The 20,329-nt window shown below is 39.3% G+C and overlaps 1 protein-coding gene across 1 annotated transcript in view; it reads right to left on the bottom strand.

Moving 5' to 3' along the window:
• Positions 1-416: 416 nt before the first annotated feature.
• The window catches only part of LOC100644813, a 188,432-nt gene continuing 168,519 nt past the window's right edge, over positions 417-20,329 (bottom strand). The window contains exons 4-5 of the mRNA XM_012313052.2: positions 15,841-16,140; positions 417-10,324 (exon numbers count right to left, since the gene is read on the bottom strand). Of these exons, the coding sequence (XP_012168442.1) occupies positions 9,974-10,324; positions 15,841-16,140 (651 nt within the window). The 3' untranslated portion in view covers positions 417-9,973. The remainder of the gene's footprint in view (positions 10,325-15,840; positions 16,141-20,329) is intronic.

Below are 20,329 nucleotides of genomic sequence, written 5' to 3'. Positions count from 1 at the left end.
TATACCGACCTTGAAAAAAATCAAATTATTTCTTACGCCCTCTGCGATTTTCCACGGCAAATACAAGAACTACATATATATATATGTATGTATCACACCATAGAACATGGTATCGTAGACGAGTCCCGTATCTCGTCTGTGATTTTTTATGCCAGAGAAGAACTGAGAAATACCGACTGAGCAATTTGAACACGTGGATCGATCTGTTAACGTACTGCTCAACTTTGCGAGAAAGGTCGATAAAACAGTGTGAATACCCCAAATAGACAGAGATACTACGTATAAATTGAGTCTCGTTAATTGAAATAAAAATTTATCTTCCAAGTAACATAATTCTACCAATTACTTTAAAACATATGATAAATATTGCATACAACAATTTCAATGGGAGAAAGGAATATCATGAAACAGTTGTATATTTTTTTTCAAAATTGTTTTCTTTATTTTGTAGAAAACTGCGTGATAAGTACACCAATAATCTTGCAATGTTGAAATGTTGCCGATTCATACAGGGGGCACGAAGGGGACTGTCCGGAGCAAGTTCTTCCAAGTGAATTACGCTCGTTATTGGTCAACAGTCTTTTAGTTTCATTTTCTAATTTTCGCGCCGCTCCTGGTCCGAACAGCCTCCGAGAGGCCCGGGTTATTGAGTTTTGCTGTTACTAGCAAGCCAGAGCAGTGAACAACGAACATCATTATTTTTTTTTCTTTCCTATGTGGTACAATTGGTATAATTCTACTGTATAAAAAATCGTTTATTTTGCTCGCGAGTCGGAGACACGTTAGAAGGAAACGCGAGATTCGACGCGTGATCGAGACAATTAATAAAAATAACGAAAGCAGAGAAAAAGAAAAAAAGAAGAGAAAAATGGAGCGTAAGAAGGGACAAGGAGCGTGAAGGCGGATGCTTCGCGCGTCGATTTCGAATCTCGCGCCGCTTCGAGCGTTCTCTACAACGCGGCTGGCGCGACTTTCGAATTACGTAAACCGTTTTTCATACTTTTTTCTTCGAGATGACTCGTTTTTATTTTATGTTATTTTTACTTTACTCTTATTTTTATTTATTTATTCATTTATTTTTTTTTGGTAGAAGCGATCTACTACTTTAAATGACACTGTTTCTACAACATCGATCGATTACCTTGAAAAAAGATTCTCCAATTTCCCACTCGCATATTTTCTTTTTCTCTCTCTCTCTCTCTCCTGCTCGTACATCACGACAACGAAACGATGATTATTCGATTCAAATGACATACGTTGGCTAGTGTGGTTCTTTTTTTCCTGTTACGTCTTTTTTTTTTAATTAGTTCCTTAATCTTCCAGTTGCACGTGTTTTCATTCTCTCTTTACACGCACGCACGCACGCACGCATCTCCTTCTCTTTTGGTACCTTTGTTCCTATCAAAGATATTTAATTCTTCCAACCCATGATCTTTAAATTCCCTCTATTCAAGACCATAAACTTTCCATTCACTCGATTTCTAACGAGTACCAAAAGATCCGCCCCATAAGACACTGCGTCCCCGAGAAACCACGAGACGGTCGAAAATTTTGATTCTCAGATTTGCATCCATATCAGTCTGCGGGTCTGTGTGCATTTATTTATAATATAACTCTCCCGTATCTCGATCTATTATATTTTTTTTCTTTTTTACTTTGATTACCTAATAACGTAAACAAATGAAAAAAGAGGAAGAAGACATAATTTATTATATACCACGGTGAGACACGGATCAAAAACATGAAACGGCTGTCTCGATGTTTCATAGAATTATGAAATACAGAAACAATGAAAACAGGACAAGATGGAGCACCGAGACGCCATATCGATCTATATCTCAAAATTTCTCGCCGTGGTATTTAAGACTAGACACACCAATCTTATCGACAATACGACAATAATTACATCTTCGAGGAAATAACCGATAATCTAACGTCGAATTTCGATAATATGTATAATTCTCGCGCTAGAGAAAATGACGGACGTGGATCGTCCGAGAATTTCCGAACACATCGTTTAATCACAAATCGCGCCTACGTAAAATGGATTTCCCGCCATTTTTCGGGAAAAAATCGATGAAACGACGACAGATCGATTTCATCGTCCGACAGGACGCGCATGGCTTAGCATGACTAGATGGACCGGAAGCGGCCAGGTTGACGATGAACTTGGCTCAAATACATATTCAATTTGGGACACGCGCGATATCGTTTGGTCGATCAACCTGAACTTCCGTGAAGACGTACACGAAGACGGTGAGGAGAAGACGAACGGGCTTTCGTTCGCTTTGACGCTCAAAAATAGCTCCTTTCATATAAGATTTTTTCTTTGTTTAAGAAAATTTCCTTATTTCTTTTCTAAGCAGGGACTAATCAGTACATAGAGTGGCTCATGAAAGTATGTATATATATATATACATATATTTGAACACTTATAGAAACCTTCTACGATCTTTAAAGATCATATCGTATAAATCGTCCAATAATTTGGTGCCACGCATCTTCTTTTCTTTGCTATTTCACATCTTTTTTAAGTATTTATATCATATACTTATAACCCTATATATCAATGTACGAACGTAGTGTAGGAGGACGAGTGTGATGAGTCTGTGATTGTGTGAGAATGGAAATTATGAGTGAATGAGATTGTATGAACGTGTCTCAAGGGTACAAATAGTTCATACAATGTGAAACAGTGAAAATAGAATTACGAATGGTGGTAGAATAAAAGAATAAAAAGATCTTTTTTAAATATCAGCTGACATTCAAGGCTTTAAGACCATTGTATCGATACACTTTCTGTTTCATCTCACAGATCACGAATTTTGTCCATATTTACTTAAGATTGTCCTAAGACACGTGACCGATTTTCAAGATTAAAACGATGGAACACCAGTTTCTCTCTCACAAGGGAAATAAATGTCGTTTATAACAATTATTACTATACTTTCCTATATGAAAGTTACACAACGCTGCAGCGTTAATGGAACTTGGAAATGTTTCATGTAACGAACATAATATAACGCACGAAAGTTTCCGAATACTTTCCTGAGCCACAATGTAGATAGATCCTTCGTCTAAATTTTTCCTAAAGTATAATTGATTCTAACCGATTTATTATCAAGAAGATACGACCATGATTTTGGGGGATATTACCGATCCATAGCCGTAACTTTTCGATTAAGTAGCTGCTGTGAACGTCAGAGTATCGATTATCGATCCAGCGAGCTAATCTGTCGAAAGTACGCTGCCAGAAAGCAATCTGCGCAAATGGAAAACGTTTCCTTCGTCTTTTTCAATATCGACAAGATAGCTAGCCCGTCGTCGTTCCACACAGCCTAATTGCCGGTGATTTTCAGCGAAAGGCCACGATAGATCGATCTCGTCGCTCCAGCTGGATCGCCTAATGAAAGCTCGAGCGTCCCATAACGAATTATTAACCCATTAAGCATCGAACAAACGCTTATTTTTTTTTTAGAAAATTAAAGACGAACATACTTTTTTTAAAATCTTCCCTATTCGTTTGAAATTATCAAATCGAAATAAAAGATAATGTCGGCGAAATATTAATATCGCAAATGTTACAAGAAACATTGATGTTAAACGTATTGAATGTTATTAACATTAAAAACAATTTGCGATAATATAAACTGATGGAAAGAAATTACAAATGAAATGTTTCGTCGACACAATTTTCACGCTTAATGGGTTAAAAAGACACCGCGATACACACACCTCGAATTAATTAATTATTAAGAATGCTAAAGTTCAATTAATCAAACTTCCTTTCTTACTTTCGCGTAAATCAAAAAATCACAAATTCGCCTAAACGTTTTTTAATCTAAAACTCCGCTCCGTCGACGGCCCTTAAAAAATTCGATCTAATTCAATAACAATATTCTCTCTCTCTCTCTCTCTCAATTATTTTTTTTTCTTTTCTTTTCTTTTTTTTCTCTAATATTTTTTAATCGTTTTAATTTAACCGAGAGTTGCACAAGACCCTTTTTTTTTTTGGATTTAGTCACACCTTTTCGTACCTTTCCCATTTCTTGCACGCTCCGCTTCTCTTTCTCTTGTTCACACGTCCATGTACACACACTCAGGCACACGTACAATCATTCTGTCGCGTCTTCTCGTCGATTGCTCTCTCGTTCAATCGCGAGGGACCGTATATTCTCTCGTTAGTCCGCTGTTGTTCGTTCTTCGCGTGTCTCTCGATTATCTCTTTCTCGTTCCTACTTTTCTTTCTCTTTCCTTCAACTTCACGCTCTCACCCTTTCGCGCTCGTTTTCTTCCCTTTTTTTCCTCTTTCTTTTTTTCGAATAACGCTTCATCTTTCTTTCTTTCTTTACATAGAGAAATACGATTAATCTTCATCACCTAATATTGCATGCGCGTGAACACATTTTTCTTTTTATTTTTTTAATCTTTTCTTTTTTTTTTCGTTAACGATGGAAAAAAGCTTGCGTCTGTTCGCGGCTTAAAAACCACGAGTGTCGTGTGTAAAACTACCCGGGCATTGTTTTTTTCGTTCTCTCCAAACAACTTCTGATTTCATCTGTGCGCACACGTACACGCAGAATGATCTGCCATACGTGTGCACACACAGGACCGACCGACTGTGTACGCTTCTTTCATCGGCATTTGCGTTCTTTTTCGCTTTTTCTTCGCTTCCTTTTTTTTTTGTTTTTCAACGCTTACCTATACATATTCGACGCCTAAAACGTGCCTCTTCTACGGTGTTTCTTTTTCGTTTCGTTATTCGCTTCTTTTCTTTAATTCTCATTTCACGTGAGACGGGATCGTTCGAATGTTCGTCTGAATCTCGATGTTTTTTGAAAGATACATTAAATATAATTAATCTAGATATATCAATAAATAGAGCGTTTTTAGGATAGAATGTTCGAAGTAACGAGTATACACGGAATAAAATGGACGAATTTTCTTGAGATACGGTTCCAGAAATTTGGCAATTTTTTAGAAAGGAGATTCGTGTCCTGCGTGAGCCGAGAATCGAAAGGAAAGAGCTGTCGATGATTCGTTTGCAATTTTACCCCTTCGTCGAAACGGTTATTTCTTTTTTCTTTCTCTTTTTAAAGGATTACAATAATTGGTGACTTCTCATGAGATACTTGAGTAGTTTCGCTCTGTCCCGAGGTCGAGAACCGAAGTCGATACCGCCATTTTACTCGTCTACACGCCAAATATCGCGTTTAACAAATTCCCTTTACAAATATACATTTTTCATTCCTCCTTTCCCTTGGAGAATCCATTCGGTTTATTATTGTACACTGAAATTGCACGCGCGTACAATTTCAGTTTCGAATGTAGTTCTATTTCTATCAGATTGCCGTGGTGGTTCTGTACTTTTGTATTTGGTAAGAAGATTGTACTTTGTCGAGGTGTCGAAGGCCTTTCTGGTGAATCGTTATTTTATAAGAGAAAATTAGCGTTAGCTGATGCTCAATTGTCTACGTTTGAAAGATAATTTCAATAAAAATACTATTATTTTCTTTCATACTTTACTTTTTTCATTACGTATTCCCTTTTGTCCCTTCATATCGAGAAAAATATCAAAGTGTGTAAAAAATTACGCTCGTGGGTCTCTTTCGATCGTAGGAAAACACTAAATTCGCCATACTCGTTTCACTCTCTCTCTCTCTCTCACTTAAAGCTTCCATGTCACTTTCGTCTTAGCGATTATAACGATTACGAAAGTCTATCTTAAATTAACAATGTCATGGCTATCGAGTAAAAAATCATTTCGATACTGAGTTTCAAAATCGATAGAAATCTATTTGGTACGTGCAGGTATCCGGGAGCGTAGAAAATAATTTTCTTTCTTTCCTTTTTTTTTCTCCCCCCCCCCCTCTTTCCCTTTTTCCCCTTTACCAAACTTTCCGCCTTTTTTCGAGAAAAAGGTTCTCAGGAACACTGTGTCGATGGCGTGCTGTGTCACGGCACGCCCAATTAACCTGTTAACCGGGTTCTCCATTAATTAGAAACTTGTTTAATCGCAAAACTAAAGGTTAACAAAAATGCGTCAATTTCGTTTAGGTGGATCTTAGTTAGGGGCGTCTGATGTTCAGATTAGATAGCGAAACTCGAATGAATTTGGTTTGGCTCTTGAAACTCGGAAAAGTCGTAAAAACTGAGATCTCGCGACTCTCAAAATCCGAAATGTTTATTGTTTTTCCCTGATCTGTAAGAAATATTTATCTTACAATTGGTAGGATGTTAGACAATTTTTCGCGGTAAATCAAATTATTTATCGATGAAATCCTGCCAATTAAAACGAGTTTAAAGGCTAAATATAAATTCAATCGGATTGAAATGAAATTCATCTCGAGTTTCGAGGGTTTTCGGGGTATCGAGTGTCCCATCTCTAGCTTTAGTCGTTGCAAATGAACATTACAGAGGAAGAATGCGATAAGTCAGCATTTTTTCATTTTCTGTAGAGTGGGGTAGCTTTGAAATTTAATAGGTGGAAAATATTTGGAATAGGAAAAAAAGGCCTAGGTCTCATATTCGAATGTGTAGAAGTTTATTAGTCTACTATGAAATTATTCGTAACAATTTTGAAAAAATTATTTGACTTTGATCGATCTTTAGTCGGTTCTCGTTCGTCAGTTTATCAAACAATTTCGCGAGCTAATCTTCCTATTTGATTTCAGCGGTAAAATTGTCGAAACAGTCGAAACGATAAGTCTCAGATTTTTTTTTATTAAATGTCGATAGAACTAACGTTAAAACCGAACGTGTGTCTTTTTCCTAATTTTCTTATTCGATTAATTTAAAATGTATTTTTTATTTTTTTTTTTTTTTTTGTAATATCAAACTATCGAATACATTACAATATTGCTTTTTTAAATAATTAGATATACCTTTGGTATTTAACAAAACTTGATTGAGGTCAAGTTAGGGTTAACTTGATCAATCCATTAGCTATTTTAAAGACGCTTGCTTTCATGTTTCATGTTTATCTATGCTATATTAAAATATTAAAATATTAAAATATTAAAATAAAAAGTTCGATAAAAACATACTCAGATTTTCGTCTCTCTCCTATAACGTACTTTTAATAAAAATGATACGACACGTGCAAGATAATATCTAAATAGACGAGCTATTTTATCCAAAAAGAATTTGCAATCCGAATGACGAGTGAACTCTCCTTGTTTTCCCCGGTTAATAGGTTAATAGTTAATCGTCTAACGATACACCTAACGCACCATTAGGCATATCTAAATCTAAACAAGTTACCGTAAACCCTAACCGTTCTTTTGAGGCAATCTCCACGGCGATCTAAATGGAAACTTTTATTCGTTTTATTTTTCTTTTCGTGGCAGTTGAAAGAAAACGGGGAAACGAAGCCGGTCGTCGACTCTCGGTTCGTCGTCAAGGCAGATCTCGTCCTATTTTCATTTCTTCTTTTCTTTCGAAAAACTGAAGCCTTATCTATCTGAATAATAATAAAGTAGCGTTTATATCAGACATCGTGCGAGCCATTCGAATCACGGCGAGACGCGGTAGCAGTACATTCCTCGAGCATCGCGAGGCTCCCTTCGATTTCTCCTCTATTTTCTATCTCTTTACAACCTCTTCGTCAACGATTCGCGATCATCCCATTCCAATTCTTTCATCTTTCACTCGTTACCAATCACTAAAACGTGAATACCGATCTGTTCTTTCAAAAATATCCCGAAAGCTTCGATCAAGCGTTCTCTTCCCTCTTCCTGTACGGAGAGAAAAAAGAAAGAAATTGAATAATCGACGAAGTCGATGGCCAACCACGATATAAACAGACGTATAGTACTTTATCATTTTCTTTTTTGCCCTCTCTATTCATTTGTTTCTCGATCATAGAAATCGAAGGATCGCTCGTGATGCTCGAGAGCGATTTTCTTCTTTTTTGTCAAATATTATGTTTCGTTTCGTTTCTTCTTCTTTTTTCTTTTTCCGTTCTTTCTTTTGTTCTTTCATATCCAGAAGAAATGTCACAGAGGCCTCGTCGAAAAGCGTAACGCGTGTCCCATGGCGATTTCGTACGGCCCGTCTAACTCGTGTTTATGCGTGGTGTAAAGGTTTATTACTTTTTAATCAAGTATATAGAGCATATCATTTTTAGTCGTAATAATTATATCGATATTGAACTACCTAACCTAATATTTACAAATTCTTCTTCATCATCATCATCATCATCTTTTTGTTTTTTTTTTTTTTTATTAACGCTCTTGGCACTACTTTTCCTCTCTCTGGTTTCCTTTCATTCGTTTCTTTCTTTTTTTCTCCATTTTTCATTTACACACAGCCTTCCATAGAATCGCGCCGCATCAGTCATTCAGAAAATCCCTTTCCTTTTCGCTTTTCGCGTCACGCGTTCCTCTCAATGATATTACCACGCTCTTCCTCCCTTTCTTTCCATTTCTTCCCTCCATTTCTTCTCACTTCTGGACCCGTTTTTCACACGGATACGTGCTCCACATACATACACACGCACGCACGCACACATACATACACACATACATACATACATACATACATACACAGAAACGCAAACAATTGACGCGAATCATTCACACGCGGATACATTCATTTTATTCTAACGTGTCGCGGTGTTGTCCGCTTCTCCACGTTTTCTCCGCTTCGTCGTGTGCCTATCTCTCTCTCTCTCTCTCTCTCTCTCTCTCTCTCTCTCTCTCTCTCTCTCTCTCTCTCTCTCTCTACAAAGACACGCTCCATCGCGAATTATCGCCAATAAATAATTTACTAAGTCTTTTTCGCAGCGAAACGAAACTCGATGATGAGAAATATCGTCCCGTTGGTCTGTGGTCTCGCGTCTTGGGTCGGCAGCAAACGGGCAGCAAACTCTGTCGGCTTCTAATTGCTACATCGTGTATTTTCCATGGCCAGCTTCCTATCACGTACATTGCTTCATGGTGTCTCGTGTTTCCCCCCCAGGAACAAAACGTGTCACTCTCTGTGTTACTTGTGGCTGGTGCTGCTTTACGGATCGTACCTTTGCGTCTATTCTCTCTTAAATTCTTCATAGGCCTCACTTAGTATTTTTCTTCTCTCTTCCCTTTTTTCTATCGTCTCTCTTTATTTCCATTCTTGTCCGTTCCTTGCTTTCGTACACGCCTCGACTGATTCGTTTTCGATCCGATTCGTTTGGTGCCTCAACGGCCCACCCTCAATTCACCCTTATCCAATCTCATTAGCTGCGTTAATAAACTAACCTTGTCTCTAAATAACTTTGGAATCGTCTGAGATCTAGGCTAGAGACTGGCCGATGTATCGCAAGGTATCGAGCACCGGAAGCACCGAAGGGAACAGACCCACGAAAGCAGCACTCTTCCTCCCTCCTTCTTTCTCTCTCTCCATATCTTCATCAGCCCCCGGGCGAGGACGCTGTTCCAAAAAAAAAACCAAGCTGAAGGACCATCCAAAGCTGTGCAGTCCAAAGGAGGATCTACAGCTGCGGCGGTGGTACAAGTAGGATGTTACAGGAGGAGGATCGTTGTATGAAATTCTTCTCTTCATCTTCTCTTCTCCTCTCTCAGGTGGTAGCGTTTTTTATCTGTCGGCGAGATTCTCCGCGCAGCCGATCCACGACCGTAGTAACAACGTGGTAGACGTATTCGTCAGCTGGCCGAACCCGTACGAACGTTTCTCCTGCGAGTCAGTCTTGAGGGATCCTCGACGGGTCGAGAATTCTCGAGGAGGGTAGAACAAGTACGACGACCTTGCTGGCAGTGTCAGAGGCAACAGCAGCGTCCTTGTGCCGCGTGTCGTCGACCCGTTCCTCTGTCTTTTCTTCTCGTTGTCCCGCCACGATTTTTGGAATGGCTCGTCGCCTCTTCCACGAGATCCTTCGTCGTCCGTCGACCTCGAGGAATTCGCTGCTATTCGACGTCGTTGGGCTTGTTTGCTGCGTGACCTCAAGCGCTCTTCTTCTTGGCCGTGCCTCGGATCAGACGCGCTGTTTCTGCTGTTGTTGATGTTCTTGTTGCTGACTCTCGTCGGTCTCGCAGGGAACCATCGTTAGGCTGGACAAGTTGCTCAAGTTGCTACTAGATTCGGAATAACTGGACAAGGTAGGTCGTCTGGGCGGCGGCGGCACCACTACGGCAGGCGTCGAGCTCCCAGGACTAGGGAACTTCCGGAACACCCTCAACAAGGAACTGCCGGCGCTGTGGCACCGGACTATACGATCCGGCGCGTCCAGCAACGCGGACTGGCTTCGGTAAGGCGGAGGGCTCTCGCTGTCGAACACCGTCCGGTTTGGTGGTGGTCGCACACACTTCTGGTAAATCTCGCTCTCCTGAAAATCGAACATTTCAGTTTTAACGTAGGTCTTCGCTTCGATTTATTCGTATTTTCAAGAAAATTATTCGAACAATAGGATTTAAATAGAGAGGCTTGTTTCATCGGTTAAATATTACAATAGGTAGATGCACTTTGCGTATTTGATATATTTTCGTGTATCGTGTAGATTCTACGTATTTTCACAAGTGTTTCATACACGTAATCCGATCTTACGAGGTAGAATTTTGGAAATTTCGGAAGCACACGGCGATGAAACCAAGTGGAAGTACAACGAAACGTTTTAACAAAATCGGATGGAATGAAACTTTGAAATAATCAATGGAACTGAACTTGACAATTTGCAGTCTAATCTTCCAAACGCGTCATGCACGTACGGATAAACAAAAATTTCAATTCCAACGCTCAAACACGATCGATCGTTCGGAAATCCTTTTGGAAGAATTAAGTAAATGCTTGTGGGCGCCCAAACATCCATCCATCAAGAAGGGAAGAACAAAAAAAAAGAAATTCATATTTGGTTTTCGCAAAAGTGGTGCGCGACACTGTGAGCAGAGTACCGTAAACAACCCTTCGACATACAGCGTCACCAGAGGCGACGTTTTCGTTCGGATATAAACGTGGCGGGACGGTGAAACGTTTATTTCGCGGCAGTTGGCCAAAAATCGAAAACCGATTTCATCTGCGCGTTTCGTTCGCGATCGTGACACCAGTCAATCGAGTGAAATATCTATATCTCGAACGGTCGTCGACATTCGATTCGTAAAATGATGGCACGCTTCTATGAGAAGAGTAAAACAAATTTCACGTACAAAATATTCGGAGGGACGGAAAAGAATGTTACAAGTTAGAAGATACGAGCTATATGGATGTTGATAAATTCTTTTAGTATGAATATATCAGTACATAGAGATGTTTTGGCAACGAAACGAGGAATATTACGAGGAATATTAAAATTCAGAAGCTCGGTAAATTATTGCAATTATTGCAATGGCAATTTGTAAATTAGTATACGCTGCGTATCGTAACTGTGAAACCACTGAAAGACCTTTGATTTTCGTACCGTTGTAACTTGCACGCAAAACACACAACTTAACACAATGAAAAATGTTGCACGATCTGAAAAAAGCCATACTTTCGAAAACTCTTTCTGTCGAGTGATCTTTATGAGAACGATAACATCGTCGCAACTTTTCTAATTATAAATTACTCTATTTCGCATAAAATCCTACAAATCATCAAATCCAAGTCTATAATCCACAACTTGTAACTCGTCAATGTATTCATATTTTTATATATCGTAAATTATTGCGTAAGAGGAAAGGAATCCGACGCGAAGACACACGAACAGAGAAAGAGCGAGGGAGATAGAGCAACGTCTTAAGTCGTTCCAAAAGCGTCCTTCTTCTTTTACAAACCTGTCTATTACAACAATGCGTCTTTATACAAAACGCGAAACCCAATCTGCCAAACGTTCTGGCCTTTATCTTAATAGAATAAAACGATATTCGATAAAATAATATAAAATGAAAAATGTCGCGCATCTATCATTTCCTTATGAAACGAAAGAAAGTTCTGGCACAACCTAATACTTTGGTACACGCGCGTAAGGGCGTAGAATTTCTAAGATTCTAACTCGTGACCCTCGAACAGCGCCGAGAGGGTGAGCGTTTCTGGAACTCTTAGAAGCCTCGACGAGGGTAGAATTCGAATCTCCTTGGGTCGCGCCACCTCCTTCGTGGCGCGGCGAGCACGCGCGCGACGTCTCGACGCGACCTTCAGCGAAAATGGCACGAGATCCGCGGTCACTCGATCGTCTGCGAGCCTCCGAACCAACGATATTTCCGGTGACCCGGCTAGTTAACCCTATCGAGGCCGTGGTTCATCGCGCTGATTTATACAAAATCATATTTTATATCTACTCGTAAATATTTTTTAACGAGCTCGTTGCACAATTTGACGATAAAAGAACTTTATGTACATTTTTATGCGTTATACGTGCTGATACATCAGTGAATATATGTATATATCTAGCAAGCTATGTAAAAGAAAAAAGGAAAGAAGAAGACCTGAGAACATGTGATAGAAGAATGCGAAATAACGGGAGGACCAAAGGACACAGAAAAAATACTAAACGAGACTGGAGAAGGACTGACAGAACTAAAAGCAATAATAGTGAAGAGAAGGGCGATACAAGACGGGGAGGAACGATAATAAGGAAGCACAGCAAGGAGGCAAAAGCCCAAAAGTTGCCATAGTTTTAGAGACAGAATAATTAAGGGAGTGCGATATAATAGAGTGGATAAGAGGCGAGGTAGATATATTAGAAGCGAAATAGGTAAAAGAGATGTAAAACCGAAAGCTCGTCCAAAACCGAAAGGCACGGTCTAAGCAATAATAAATAATAAAATAAATATATATATATCTAATAGATTTTTGTACATCTATGTATTTACGCATCAACGAATATTGCGTAAATTTTTATTTCTGTAAGATTCGTGTATTTATTTATCTGTCTGCGTATTAACGAATATCACGTATATTTTTATATATCTCTGTAAAGAATTCGTAATATCCTATTATTTGTAGTCTGATTGAATGATCCTGAACTAAAGATGAAACTTAGTTAAACTACGTATGAAACTACGTATTATATATCGTTGCACATTACAATGCAATATTTACAACCTATAAACTATCAATCACAAACTTTTATCTTTCTCCTCTGCAATTTAATTTACCAACAAGAACAGGATAATCCATGATAAAATCCTTGATATATTGAAATCTCGATCTTCTTCCAGACACTATCCTGCCTCGATAAATCTCCTTAAGAAGCGAACATTATTTGTTTTCGATGCACAAAACCTTCATTCCCCTCTCCGTCGAATATTTTCTTCCAGACATTACACAAATTCGTTTCTTCGTACACACACAATAAACATTTTCTCGACAAATTAAACCTCCATCTTCCTCTGTGTATTTTTTCCTCCAAGATTCAAGCTCATACTCAAGCCTTATACGTGGGCACATACACGTTCAGACTCTCTGGTTATCGCTGGCGCAAACCTTTCGAACGTAATATCACCCACTGCCTTCGCGTCTGGTAACATTTAATATCGGCATATTAATGGCATTAAACCGTGAGGGAGCAATTTTAGCCGATTAGTCGACTGGCTGGATCCAGACGTTTCGCCAACCGGCACCGTTTCCATTCGTCGAACGTGCGGCTCGATTAGCCGGTCGCTAATAAGCGCATTTTCGAGTAGCACCGACCACGTGGGTAATAACGCGTGTAAAAAACGATAAATTTTGCACGGTCCGTGACCCCCAGATAAAATCTACGTTCCCTCGTCCAAGTCACGGCTTTTCACTTAGCGATGTTTCTTCTCTCTCGTCTTGATTGGCTCGAGTAAAATGACTTGGGTCGATATAAATGGCTGGTGCGGTTCTTAGGTGTCGAGCACAAGACTCGTGCTACGTATTCGTTGGCGAAACACGCGTACGCCCTGTTCCAGTGAATTCTGTTTTCGCCTCCGTGTTTAACACCGTGGACGTACGTAGACGGTGTTATTAAAGCGTGCATACACGGTAATTAGCTATGCTGATTACGATGTTTAAGAATTAGTATTTACGACGCGTAGACGCGTGATCAAGAGACACGAAACGTTCCTCGTTAAAGAGAGGGTTCGTTCGCTTCCAAGTTACGTCGTTTCGTCAAGAACGATTCGAATTTCGCACCTTTTTTACCTAGTCTTCTCAGATTGCAATTTTATTGGTTTCAGATGAGATGCTTCGGTTCGATGTGTCTGTAAGGTGCTTTTTGGTTCTGCTGTTAAATAGCTAGATTTTATCGGTAAACATGAGAATAAAATGTATATTTAAATAGACAGCAGATGTTTACGCAAATTCATATTTTTACGGACATAATTAAATGAAAAATGCGAAACTTAAATAATATATTAATAATAAGTATCGAACTTTGAATATCTTGCAGATATTGCTCTGTATATTTTGGATAGCTGTCATCTATTTCTAAAAAGGATCATCATTCCTTTCAAACTGTCTTACAAGTCACACGTGACTCTGTACTTGTAAGAAATTTTTTCTTGCGTTCATCCAACGAATATAATCAAGGAATATCGTTTCGTGAAGAAAACCTGGGACACCGTGTATAGCAATGATGTTTGCAAGTTGCTGTAAACAGGTTTCTGTCCCGACAATGTGTATCATTATATTTTTGCAATTTGACGGGGGAAACGCGTCTAATTTGCATCGTAATAGGCGGAGATGGATGAAAAATTGTTTGTAAAATGCTTCCTACACGTCCTCCGATCTTAGGATTATCATAACTGTTTCGGATACCGCGATATTATCCAACGTTTTCTGTTGCTCGATGTAGCTCGTTATCCTGGATCATACTCGGCTAACTTTGGCTAATTAGCTTCGTGTCTTATAATTTCAGAATGTTGTGCTGCAAATTGATTGTGCATAATTTCAAGCACTTTTTATATTTAACATAATTGCAATCTCTTCTGGTGATTTTCACGTTATCCTCGTACGTACGTATACTTCTAATCTATGCACATGTAACAGGTTTGCATCGACCACCTATAAACTTCGAGTGTAATCAATAATTCGTTCGACGTCTTTCGTTTCCCATTTGTATTTTTGTTCCTTCATTTATCAGATATCAAAAATATGTCTATAAAATGAAAGGAAGGTTTCCATGGATTTTTCCACAACGATCGACTTATATCAGCAAATTGACAAGTTACAAGTTACCCTGCAGATTATAGATTTCCCTGTTACGATTTAACAATTTGTCAGCGAATACGATACGATCGGACAATCTCGATACTCGGTGTGAGCTATTTATTTTAAATTAAGTACATTTTATTTCATTTTTACCACACGTGCATCTTATACATTAGCTACTTTCTTTATCGCACGAAATATCAAGCATCGTACACAAACGCGTATGTCTTTTTACGACTTCTATCAGATTCCCTCAATTTTCAATCCAAGCTAACAATTGTCGTAAGATTGAAAAATTCTAAGAGCTGTACGCGACACCACAAATCATCGTGAGTAGACTGCACGTGTTTATACCAACCATAACTTTATGAGAAATAAAGATTTGTTGCATCAACTAAATATCATAACTAACGATACACGTATTCTTTCTCTTTCAATTCCTCGTAAACGAAGAAACATGAACTCGGTCTAACCACTAAATCGTAGTCTTCAAAAATTCCATTGCCCAAAAGCAACCTCAGTCAAAATTCGATACACGATTTCCCTAAACAGCGTGGGTTTCTCTACCACCAACTCTACCATATTCCCACAGCTTTCAAACGCAAACAGAACGCCGCAAACTTGCCGAGCTACGAAGAGAGAGAGAGAGAGAGTTTAATTCGGCCAGTCCGCGTCGAAACTAGCCACCTAAACCCGCAGGAGCGAGAATAATAAAGAGGAACCCCGTTAAATATTGGAAGACAGTGGGGAACTCACCTGCTCCGGGTCGCGTAGGTGAAGGGCGGTATGTGCTCCGTAAGGACGTTCCTCGCCATCTGGAAGTTGCAGCCGCGGGGGTAGGTCGAGGGCGAGGTCCTGCCGGACACTTCCAGATCGGATCGCCCGGTCTCTCGCTGCGGCGACCATCGCTTCCTGTATCCCGTCAGTGGCTCCTTCGCCGCCGCCGCCACCCCCGCCCATCACGTCACCACCACAGTTTGGCTCACCCTCTAGTCCATCGCCGAGGCCACCATGACCGCTGTTGCCTACCTCCATTCCTGGGCTCACCGACAGCATCTATGGATCGACGAAGACTCCGATCAGTTTACTTTTATATAAAACGCTCGAACAATTATAAGGGCCACACGATATTATAGAAACTTTCATCACTTTGTGAACAAAACTAGTACGATAATATAATTGTTTGTTCGATGAGTCAACGGGAGTCGTTGTACTGCGTTAACACTGCGTTATACTAACATATATTTCCAACAACTATATACGGAAAATATTTATGCTATTGCGTAAGATACAGCAAAAGTAGACGGATTCAGATGTAGACTGCTCGGTCGTTGTGGAACGAGTTTAAAGATGTTCTGTAGTTCTAGCTCAAGTCCAGAGATCAACCGACGAAATGAACTGAAGTGAATACTTCAAACCAACCTATCCTCCACAGTATGAAGAAAGCGGATTGGCCACACTTTTCGTTAGGAAAGTGAGGGTAACGATCCACGATGCCTATTGGTTATAGCCAACGTTAATGAACGAAGATAGGTAGAGGAAGCCTCCTACCAACGTGGCTCGTAAATGACATTGTTTGTAGGGAAAAATCCCTGGGTTAGGTAAATACCCGGTTTCTCCGTGATTTGTAAGAGCGCACGATAAATCCAAGGACTGTTCGAAGGACCATTCATAAAACAAAACACTTACAGGATTAGAGATTTCTGCAAGTTAAAGGGATTACATTGAAAAGATGAACTTTATGGGTCCTTGGGTTTATCGAGGGTCTGAATAACGATACGCGGGCCTTTGGCGGCCAGACGACGAGGGATGACGTGCGGATTGTTTCACGCGACTTAACAATAATATAATAATAATAATAGTAATGTATTATTTGGTGAAACAGAGTTGTAGAATAATACGGTAGGTTGTGAGTTTGAACTCAACTTTCCCAGGTAACGGAATAACACCCTTTAATTTTCCTTCGTAAAACGATCCATAATCGATAAGAATCGTAAAAGTATTCGCATCACGAACGTTAGTGGCACGAAAGCCTGTCGTACAGCGCACATCCCGGTTCCATAAATTCAATTCTCCCGCCAATTAATAATATATCAACCACCTGCGATAGCCGCCAGCAAACGCGTTACGAAATAACCAGAGGGACGCGTTTAATGTGGTACGGGGGTGAGCCATTTCGACAGTTGAATATCGTGGTTTTATGGGAAGGAAATTAGTGAATCTAAATTGTTGGCCGATAATGTAGCGTAGATATATGATTCGATCGTATAGCATAGATGTGAGCAAGAAAGTTCGGAAATTCGCGAGTCGTACCTTAAGGGGGTATTCTAGTCTACAAATTTGAAAAAATCGAAAATTTCTTTTTCATATTTCCGAAGTTTAGATATTCAAGAATATGTCCTTAAAAGGATTTTTCAAAATTTCAATTATTCTGTGAGTTGCAGCCATTTCCGTGGCGCGGCATCTGCTCCGGTCCGACCGGGACAAACGAACTGAATTTTATCCCTTTTTAATGTATTTTTAATTCTCTAATTCGATTGGAACGATGTTTAGGTTCTGAAACCCAAAATACCAACGAATCGTTAAATTTGTTAATACGGACTTTTGCTCCGAAGCACACCCACGCAGGAACGCAGACAATTCAAATTTCCACTTTCCTCGCAGTATGTATTTTTAACGAAGGTTTTATACACATATTGAAAATCTTAAGTATCATAGGAATCACGATTGGTCAAGAAGCTCATGCGTTCGCAGTCAGGCGAGACGAAGTTCGCATCGAGCGCTCTGAACTCCGAGTTTCAGAGGCATCAAAGGACGCCAGCACTGCTTATCTCCATAAAAGATCTTCGGAGAATGAGTATTTTGAAGTAGAGGAAGGTTTCTTGTATAAAACAGGAATCGCCGATTAAGAATATGTAAATATGCTGTAGCTGTGAGTAAAATTGCCGGAAACTTGTCTCAAAACTTTAAACGCGTTTTTCTAGAAACTACTTTTTTCGAGTTGGCGTGCACGATATCTCAAGTTCTAATGAACCGATTTATTTGAAATTTGGTGTGAATGTTCTTTAAACAATCCTCTATCGCCTCAACCACGCTCGGATCAAAATTTGTAATTTTACTATTTTTAAAAAATTCGGAATTGCTAAAAAAACATGCCAAAAAGGAAAATTTTTTTCAAACGGCCGTCATTTTGTGAAAAAATATTTGTTCGACCTTTCCAAGGTTCATGCTATAGCCACATCTATACTAATAAGGAATCCGTTCGGCTTTTTTGCTGCACACGACCAGAAGGGTTGAAATCATGCACGCCAGGACACCCTTTTTTTCTTGGACCCCCCCCCCCCCACTTTGCCAGCTCATAACTTTGTGTAATTTCGAGTTTCTCCTTTCGGTTAATTTTTTATGTAATCTTAAAATATCAATAAACAAATGATAAAAAAATGGATAGTAAAAATATTTCTTGTTTCGTTTGTACAGAGCTTCAAAAACCGCCCGAAATTCATGCCTCTAGACTAGAATGACCCCTTAATAATTTTTTGAAAGAAGGTAAACGAACGTGATAACGTTATCTGTTTTTTGGAAAGAGAAATCAGTTTGAATTAATCCTCATTCAGAAATATCTTCAAACAGGGAGTTATGGAAAGTTTCACGTATCACCGCTATTCGTTACAAACACTCGTTTTTCAAAAGGATTTAAAATTCGCCTGAGCAAACGTACATAGTAAATCGGCAAAAATCCGTCTGAAATTTCTCAAGGTTTGCTAAAATGCTAAAATATCACGAATTAAAGAGTTGCCGAATTTCGGCTATTAAATCAGAGCTACGAAAATGACGGACTTTGAATCCTCTTCTCTCACGATCAGCGTAATTATTACAAAAAACGAGCAGCTACTTTTTCTAAAATTAATATCGATTTTTATTTAGACAGAGAGACACGGATCCGCTCGTTGTAATTAATATCGTTTGAATTATAGCGATTGATACAGGTATACAATATTTAATAACGTATTACAGAATGGTAGTTTCAGTGTTAACTTTGATCGTCTCGACTTTACTGAGACTTCTTTTTCGAAACGCACACCACGCTATCGTCCACATGTACGAAGGATATTAAATCGAAGAGCGTCTTCCGGTGTCGGTTTACGATCGGCACGATCGTATCCATGGAATAAGAAACGATACGAACGCAATCCGAATCGAACCATTGCATTGCATCGGATCATCCAACACGTTTGTCGCGAATAAAATTTTCAAGGAACCGGTCTTCGATTTATCGTCAGGATTGAAAATTCGAATCGATCGATCGTAAAACGAACACACCGCCGTTGTAACGATCGGTGGCGATGGGAAATGACAAGTTATGGTCGATCATTAAATGTGTCGATGCGGAAATCTTGGTTGAAAATGTCAAATTTTCGTCGACGAGATAAATTCATGGAATTCGACGGGTTCCCATGTGAAATTTAACAAATTTATGGAATTCTGGGTGAATTTTTACGCTCCTGTACCGGGACTTTTATTTCTTCCAACACTTTCGTCCCTTCTTTCTTCATTCCGAAGGAGAATAATTCAACTCTGCTGTCGATTTTTCAATAAATTACAGCTCGAATTACAAAATTGCGACTCTACGAGCCAACTCTTCGTGAAATAAAACCAGCACGTTGACGTAGATTTACGATAGGTAGATAGCATTTACGATTTGAATTATAAAATTGTAATCTCACGTATGGAAAATGTTTTTCTCGATTATTCCTTTAGAACTTACGCCTGTCGAACTTTGCTCTTGAAATGAAACAATGGAAACAATAGAAAATCGCACCATGTTGTTCTCAAGTTTCGTCTAAAACAAAAACTCGAATAACCAGCCACTTTACGATAAAACGATTAATCTTACGATTGATGCGTAATGCAAGTACGAGAATTTCGATCAAAATCTATACCGTCTTTCGACTCGTTGCAGCTGCACTTTTTCCCTTTCTCGCTATAGTCAGCGTTAATTCACGTTTTCCTAGTTTAATCGTACATTCCGTGCGTTTTGTTTTTTAACAGCGTGCAACGTTAATTCGCCACGCGAGATTTTCATTTATTAATTTAATCCGCTTCGAATCGTAACGAACGTCGGTCGTTAAAGCAACGAACGCTAGCAGAGGTAAAAAAGAGAGAGAGAGAGAGAGAGAGAGAGAAAATGGAGGCACGGGCAAAAAGCCTCGCGTTTTCTCTTTTACTGAAACCACGATTAATCCTT

This window comes from Bombus terrestris, chromosome 10 (assembly GCF_910591885.1).
Source record: "Bombus terrestris chromosome 10, iyBomTerr1.2, whole genome shotgun sequence".
NCBI lineage: Eukaryota > Metazoa > Arthropoda > Insecta > Hymenoptera > Apidae > Bombus > Bombus terrestris.
This window is presented reverse-complemented; position numbering and strand designations above follow the sequence as displayed.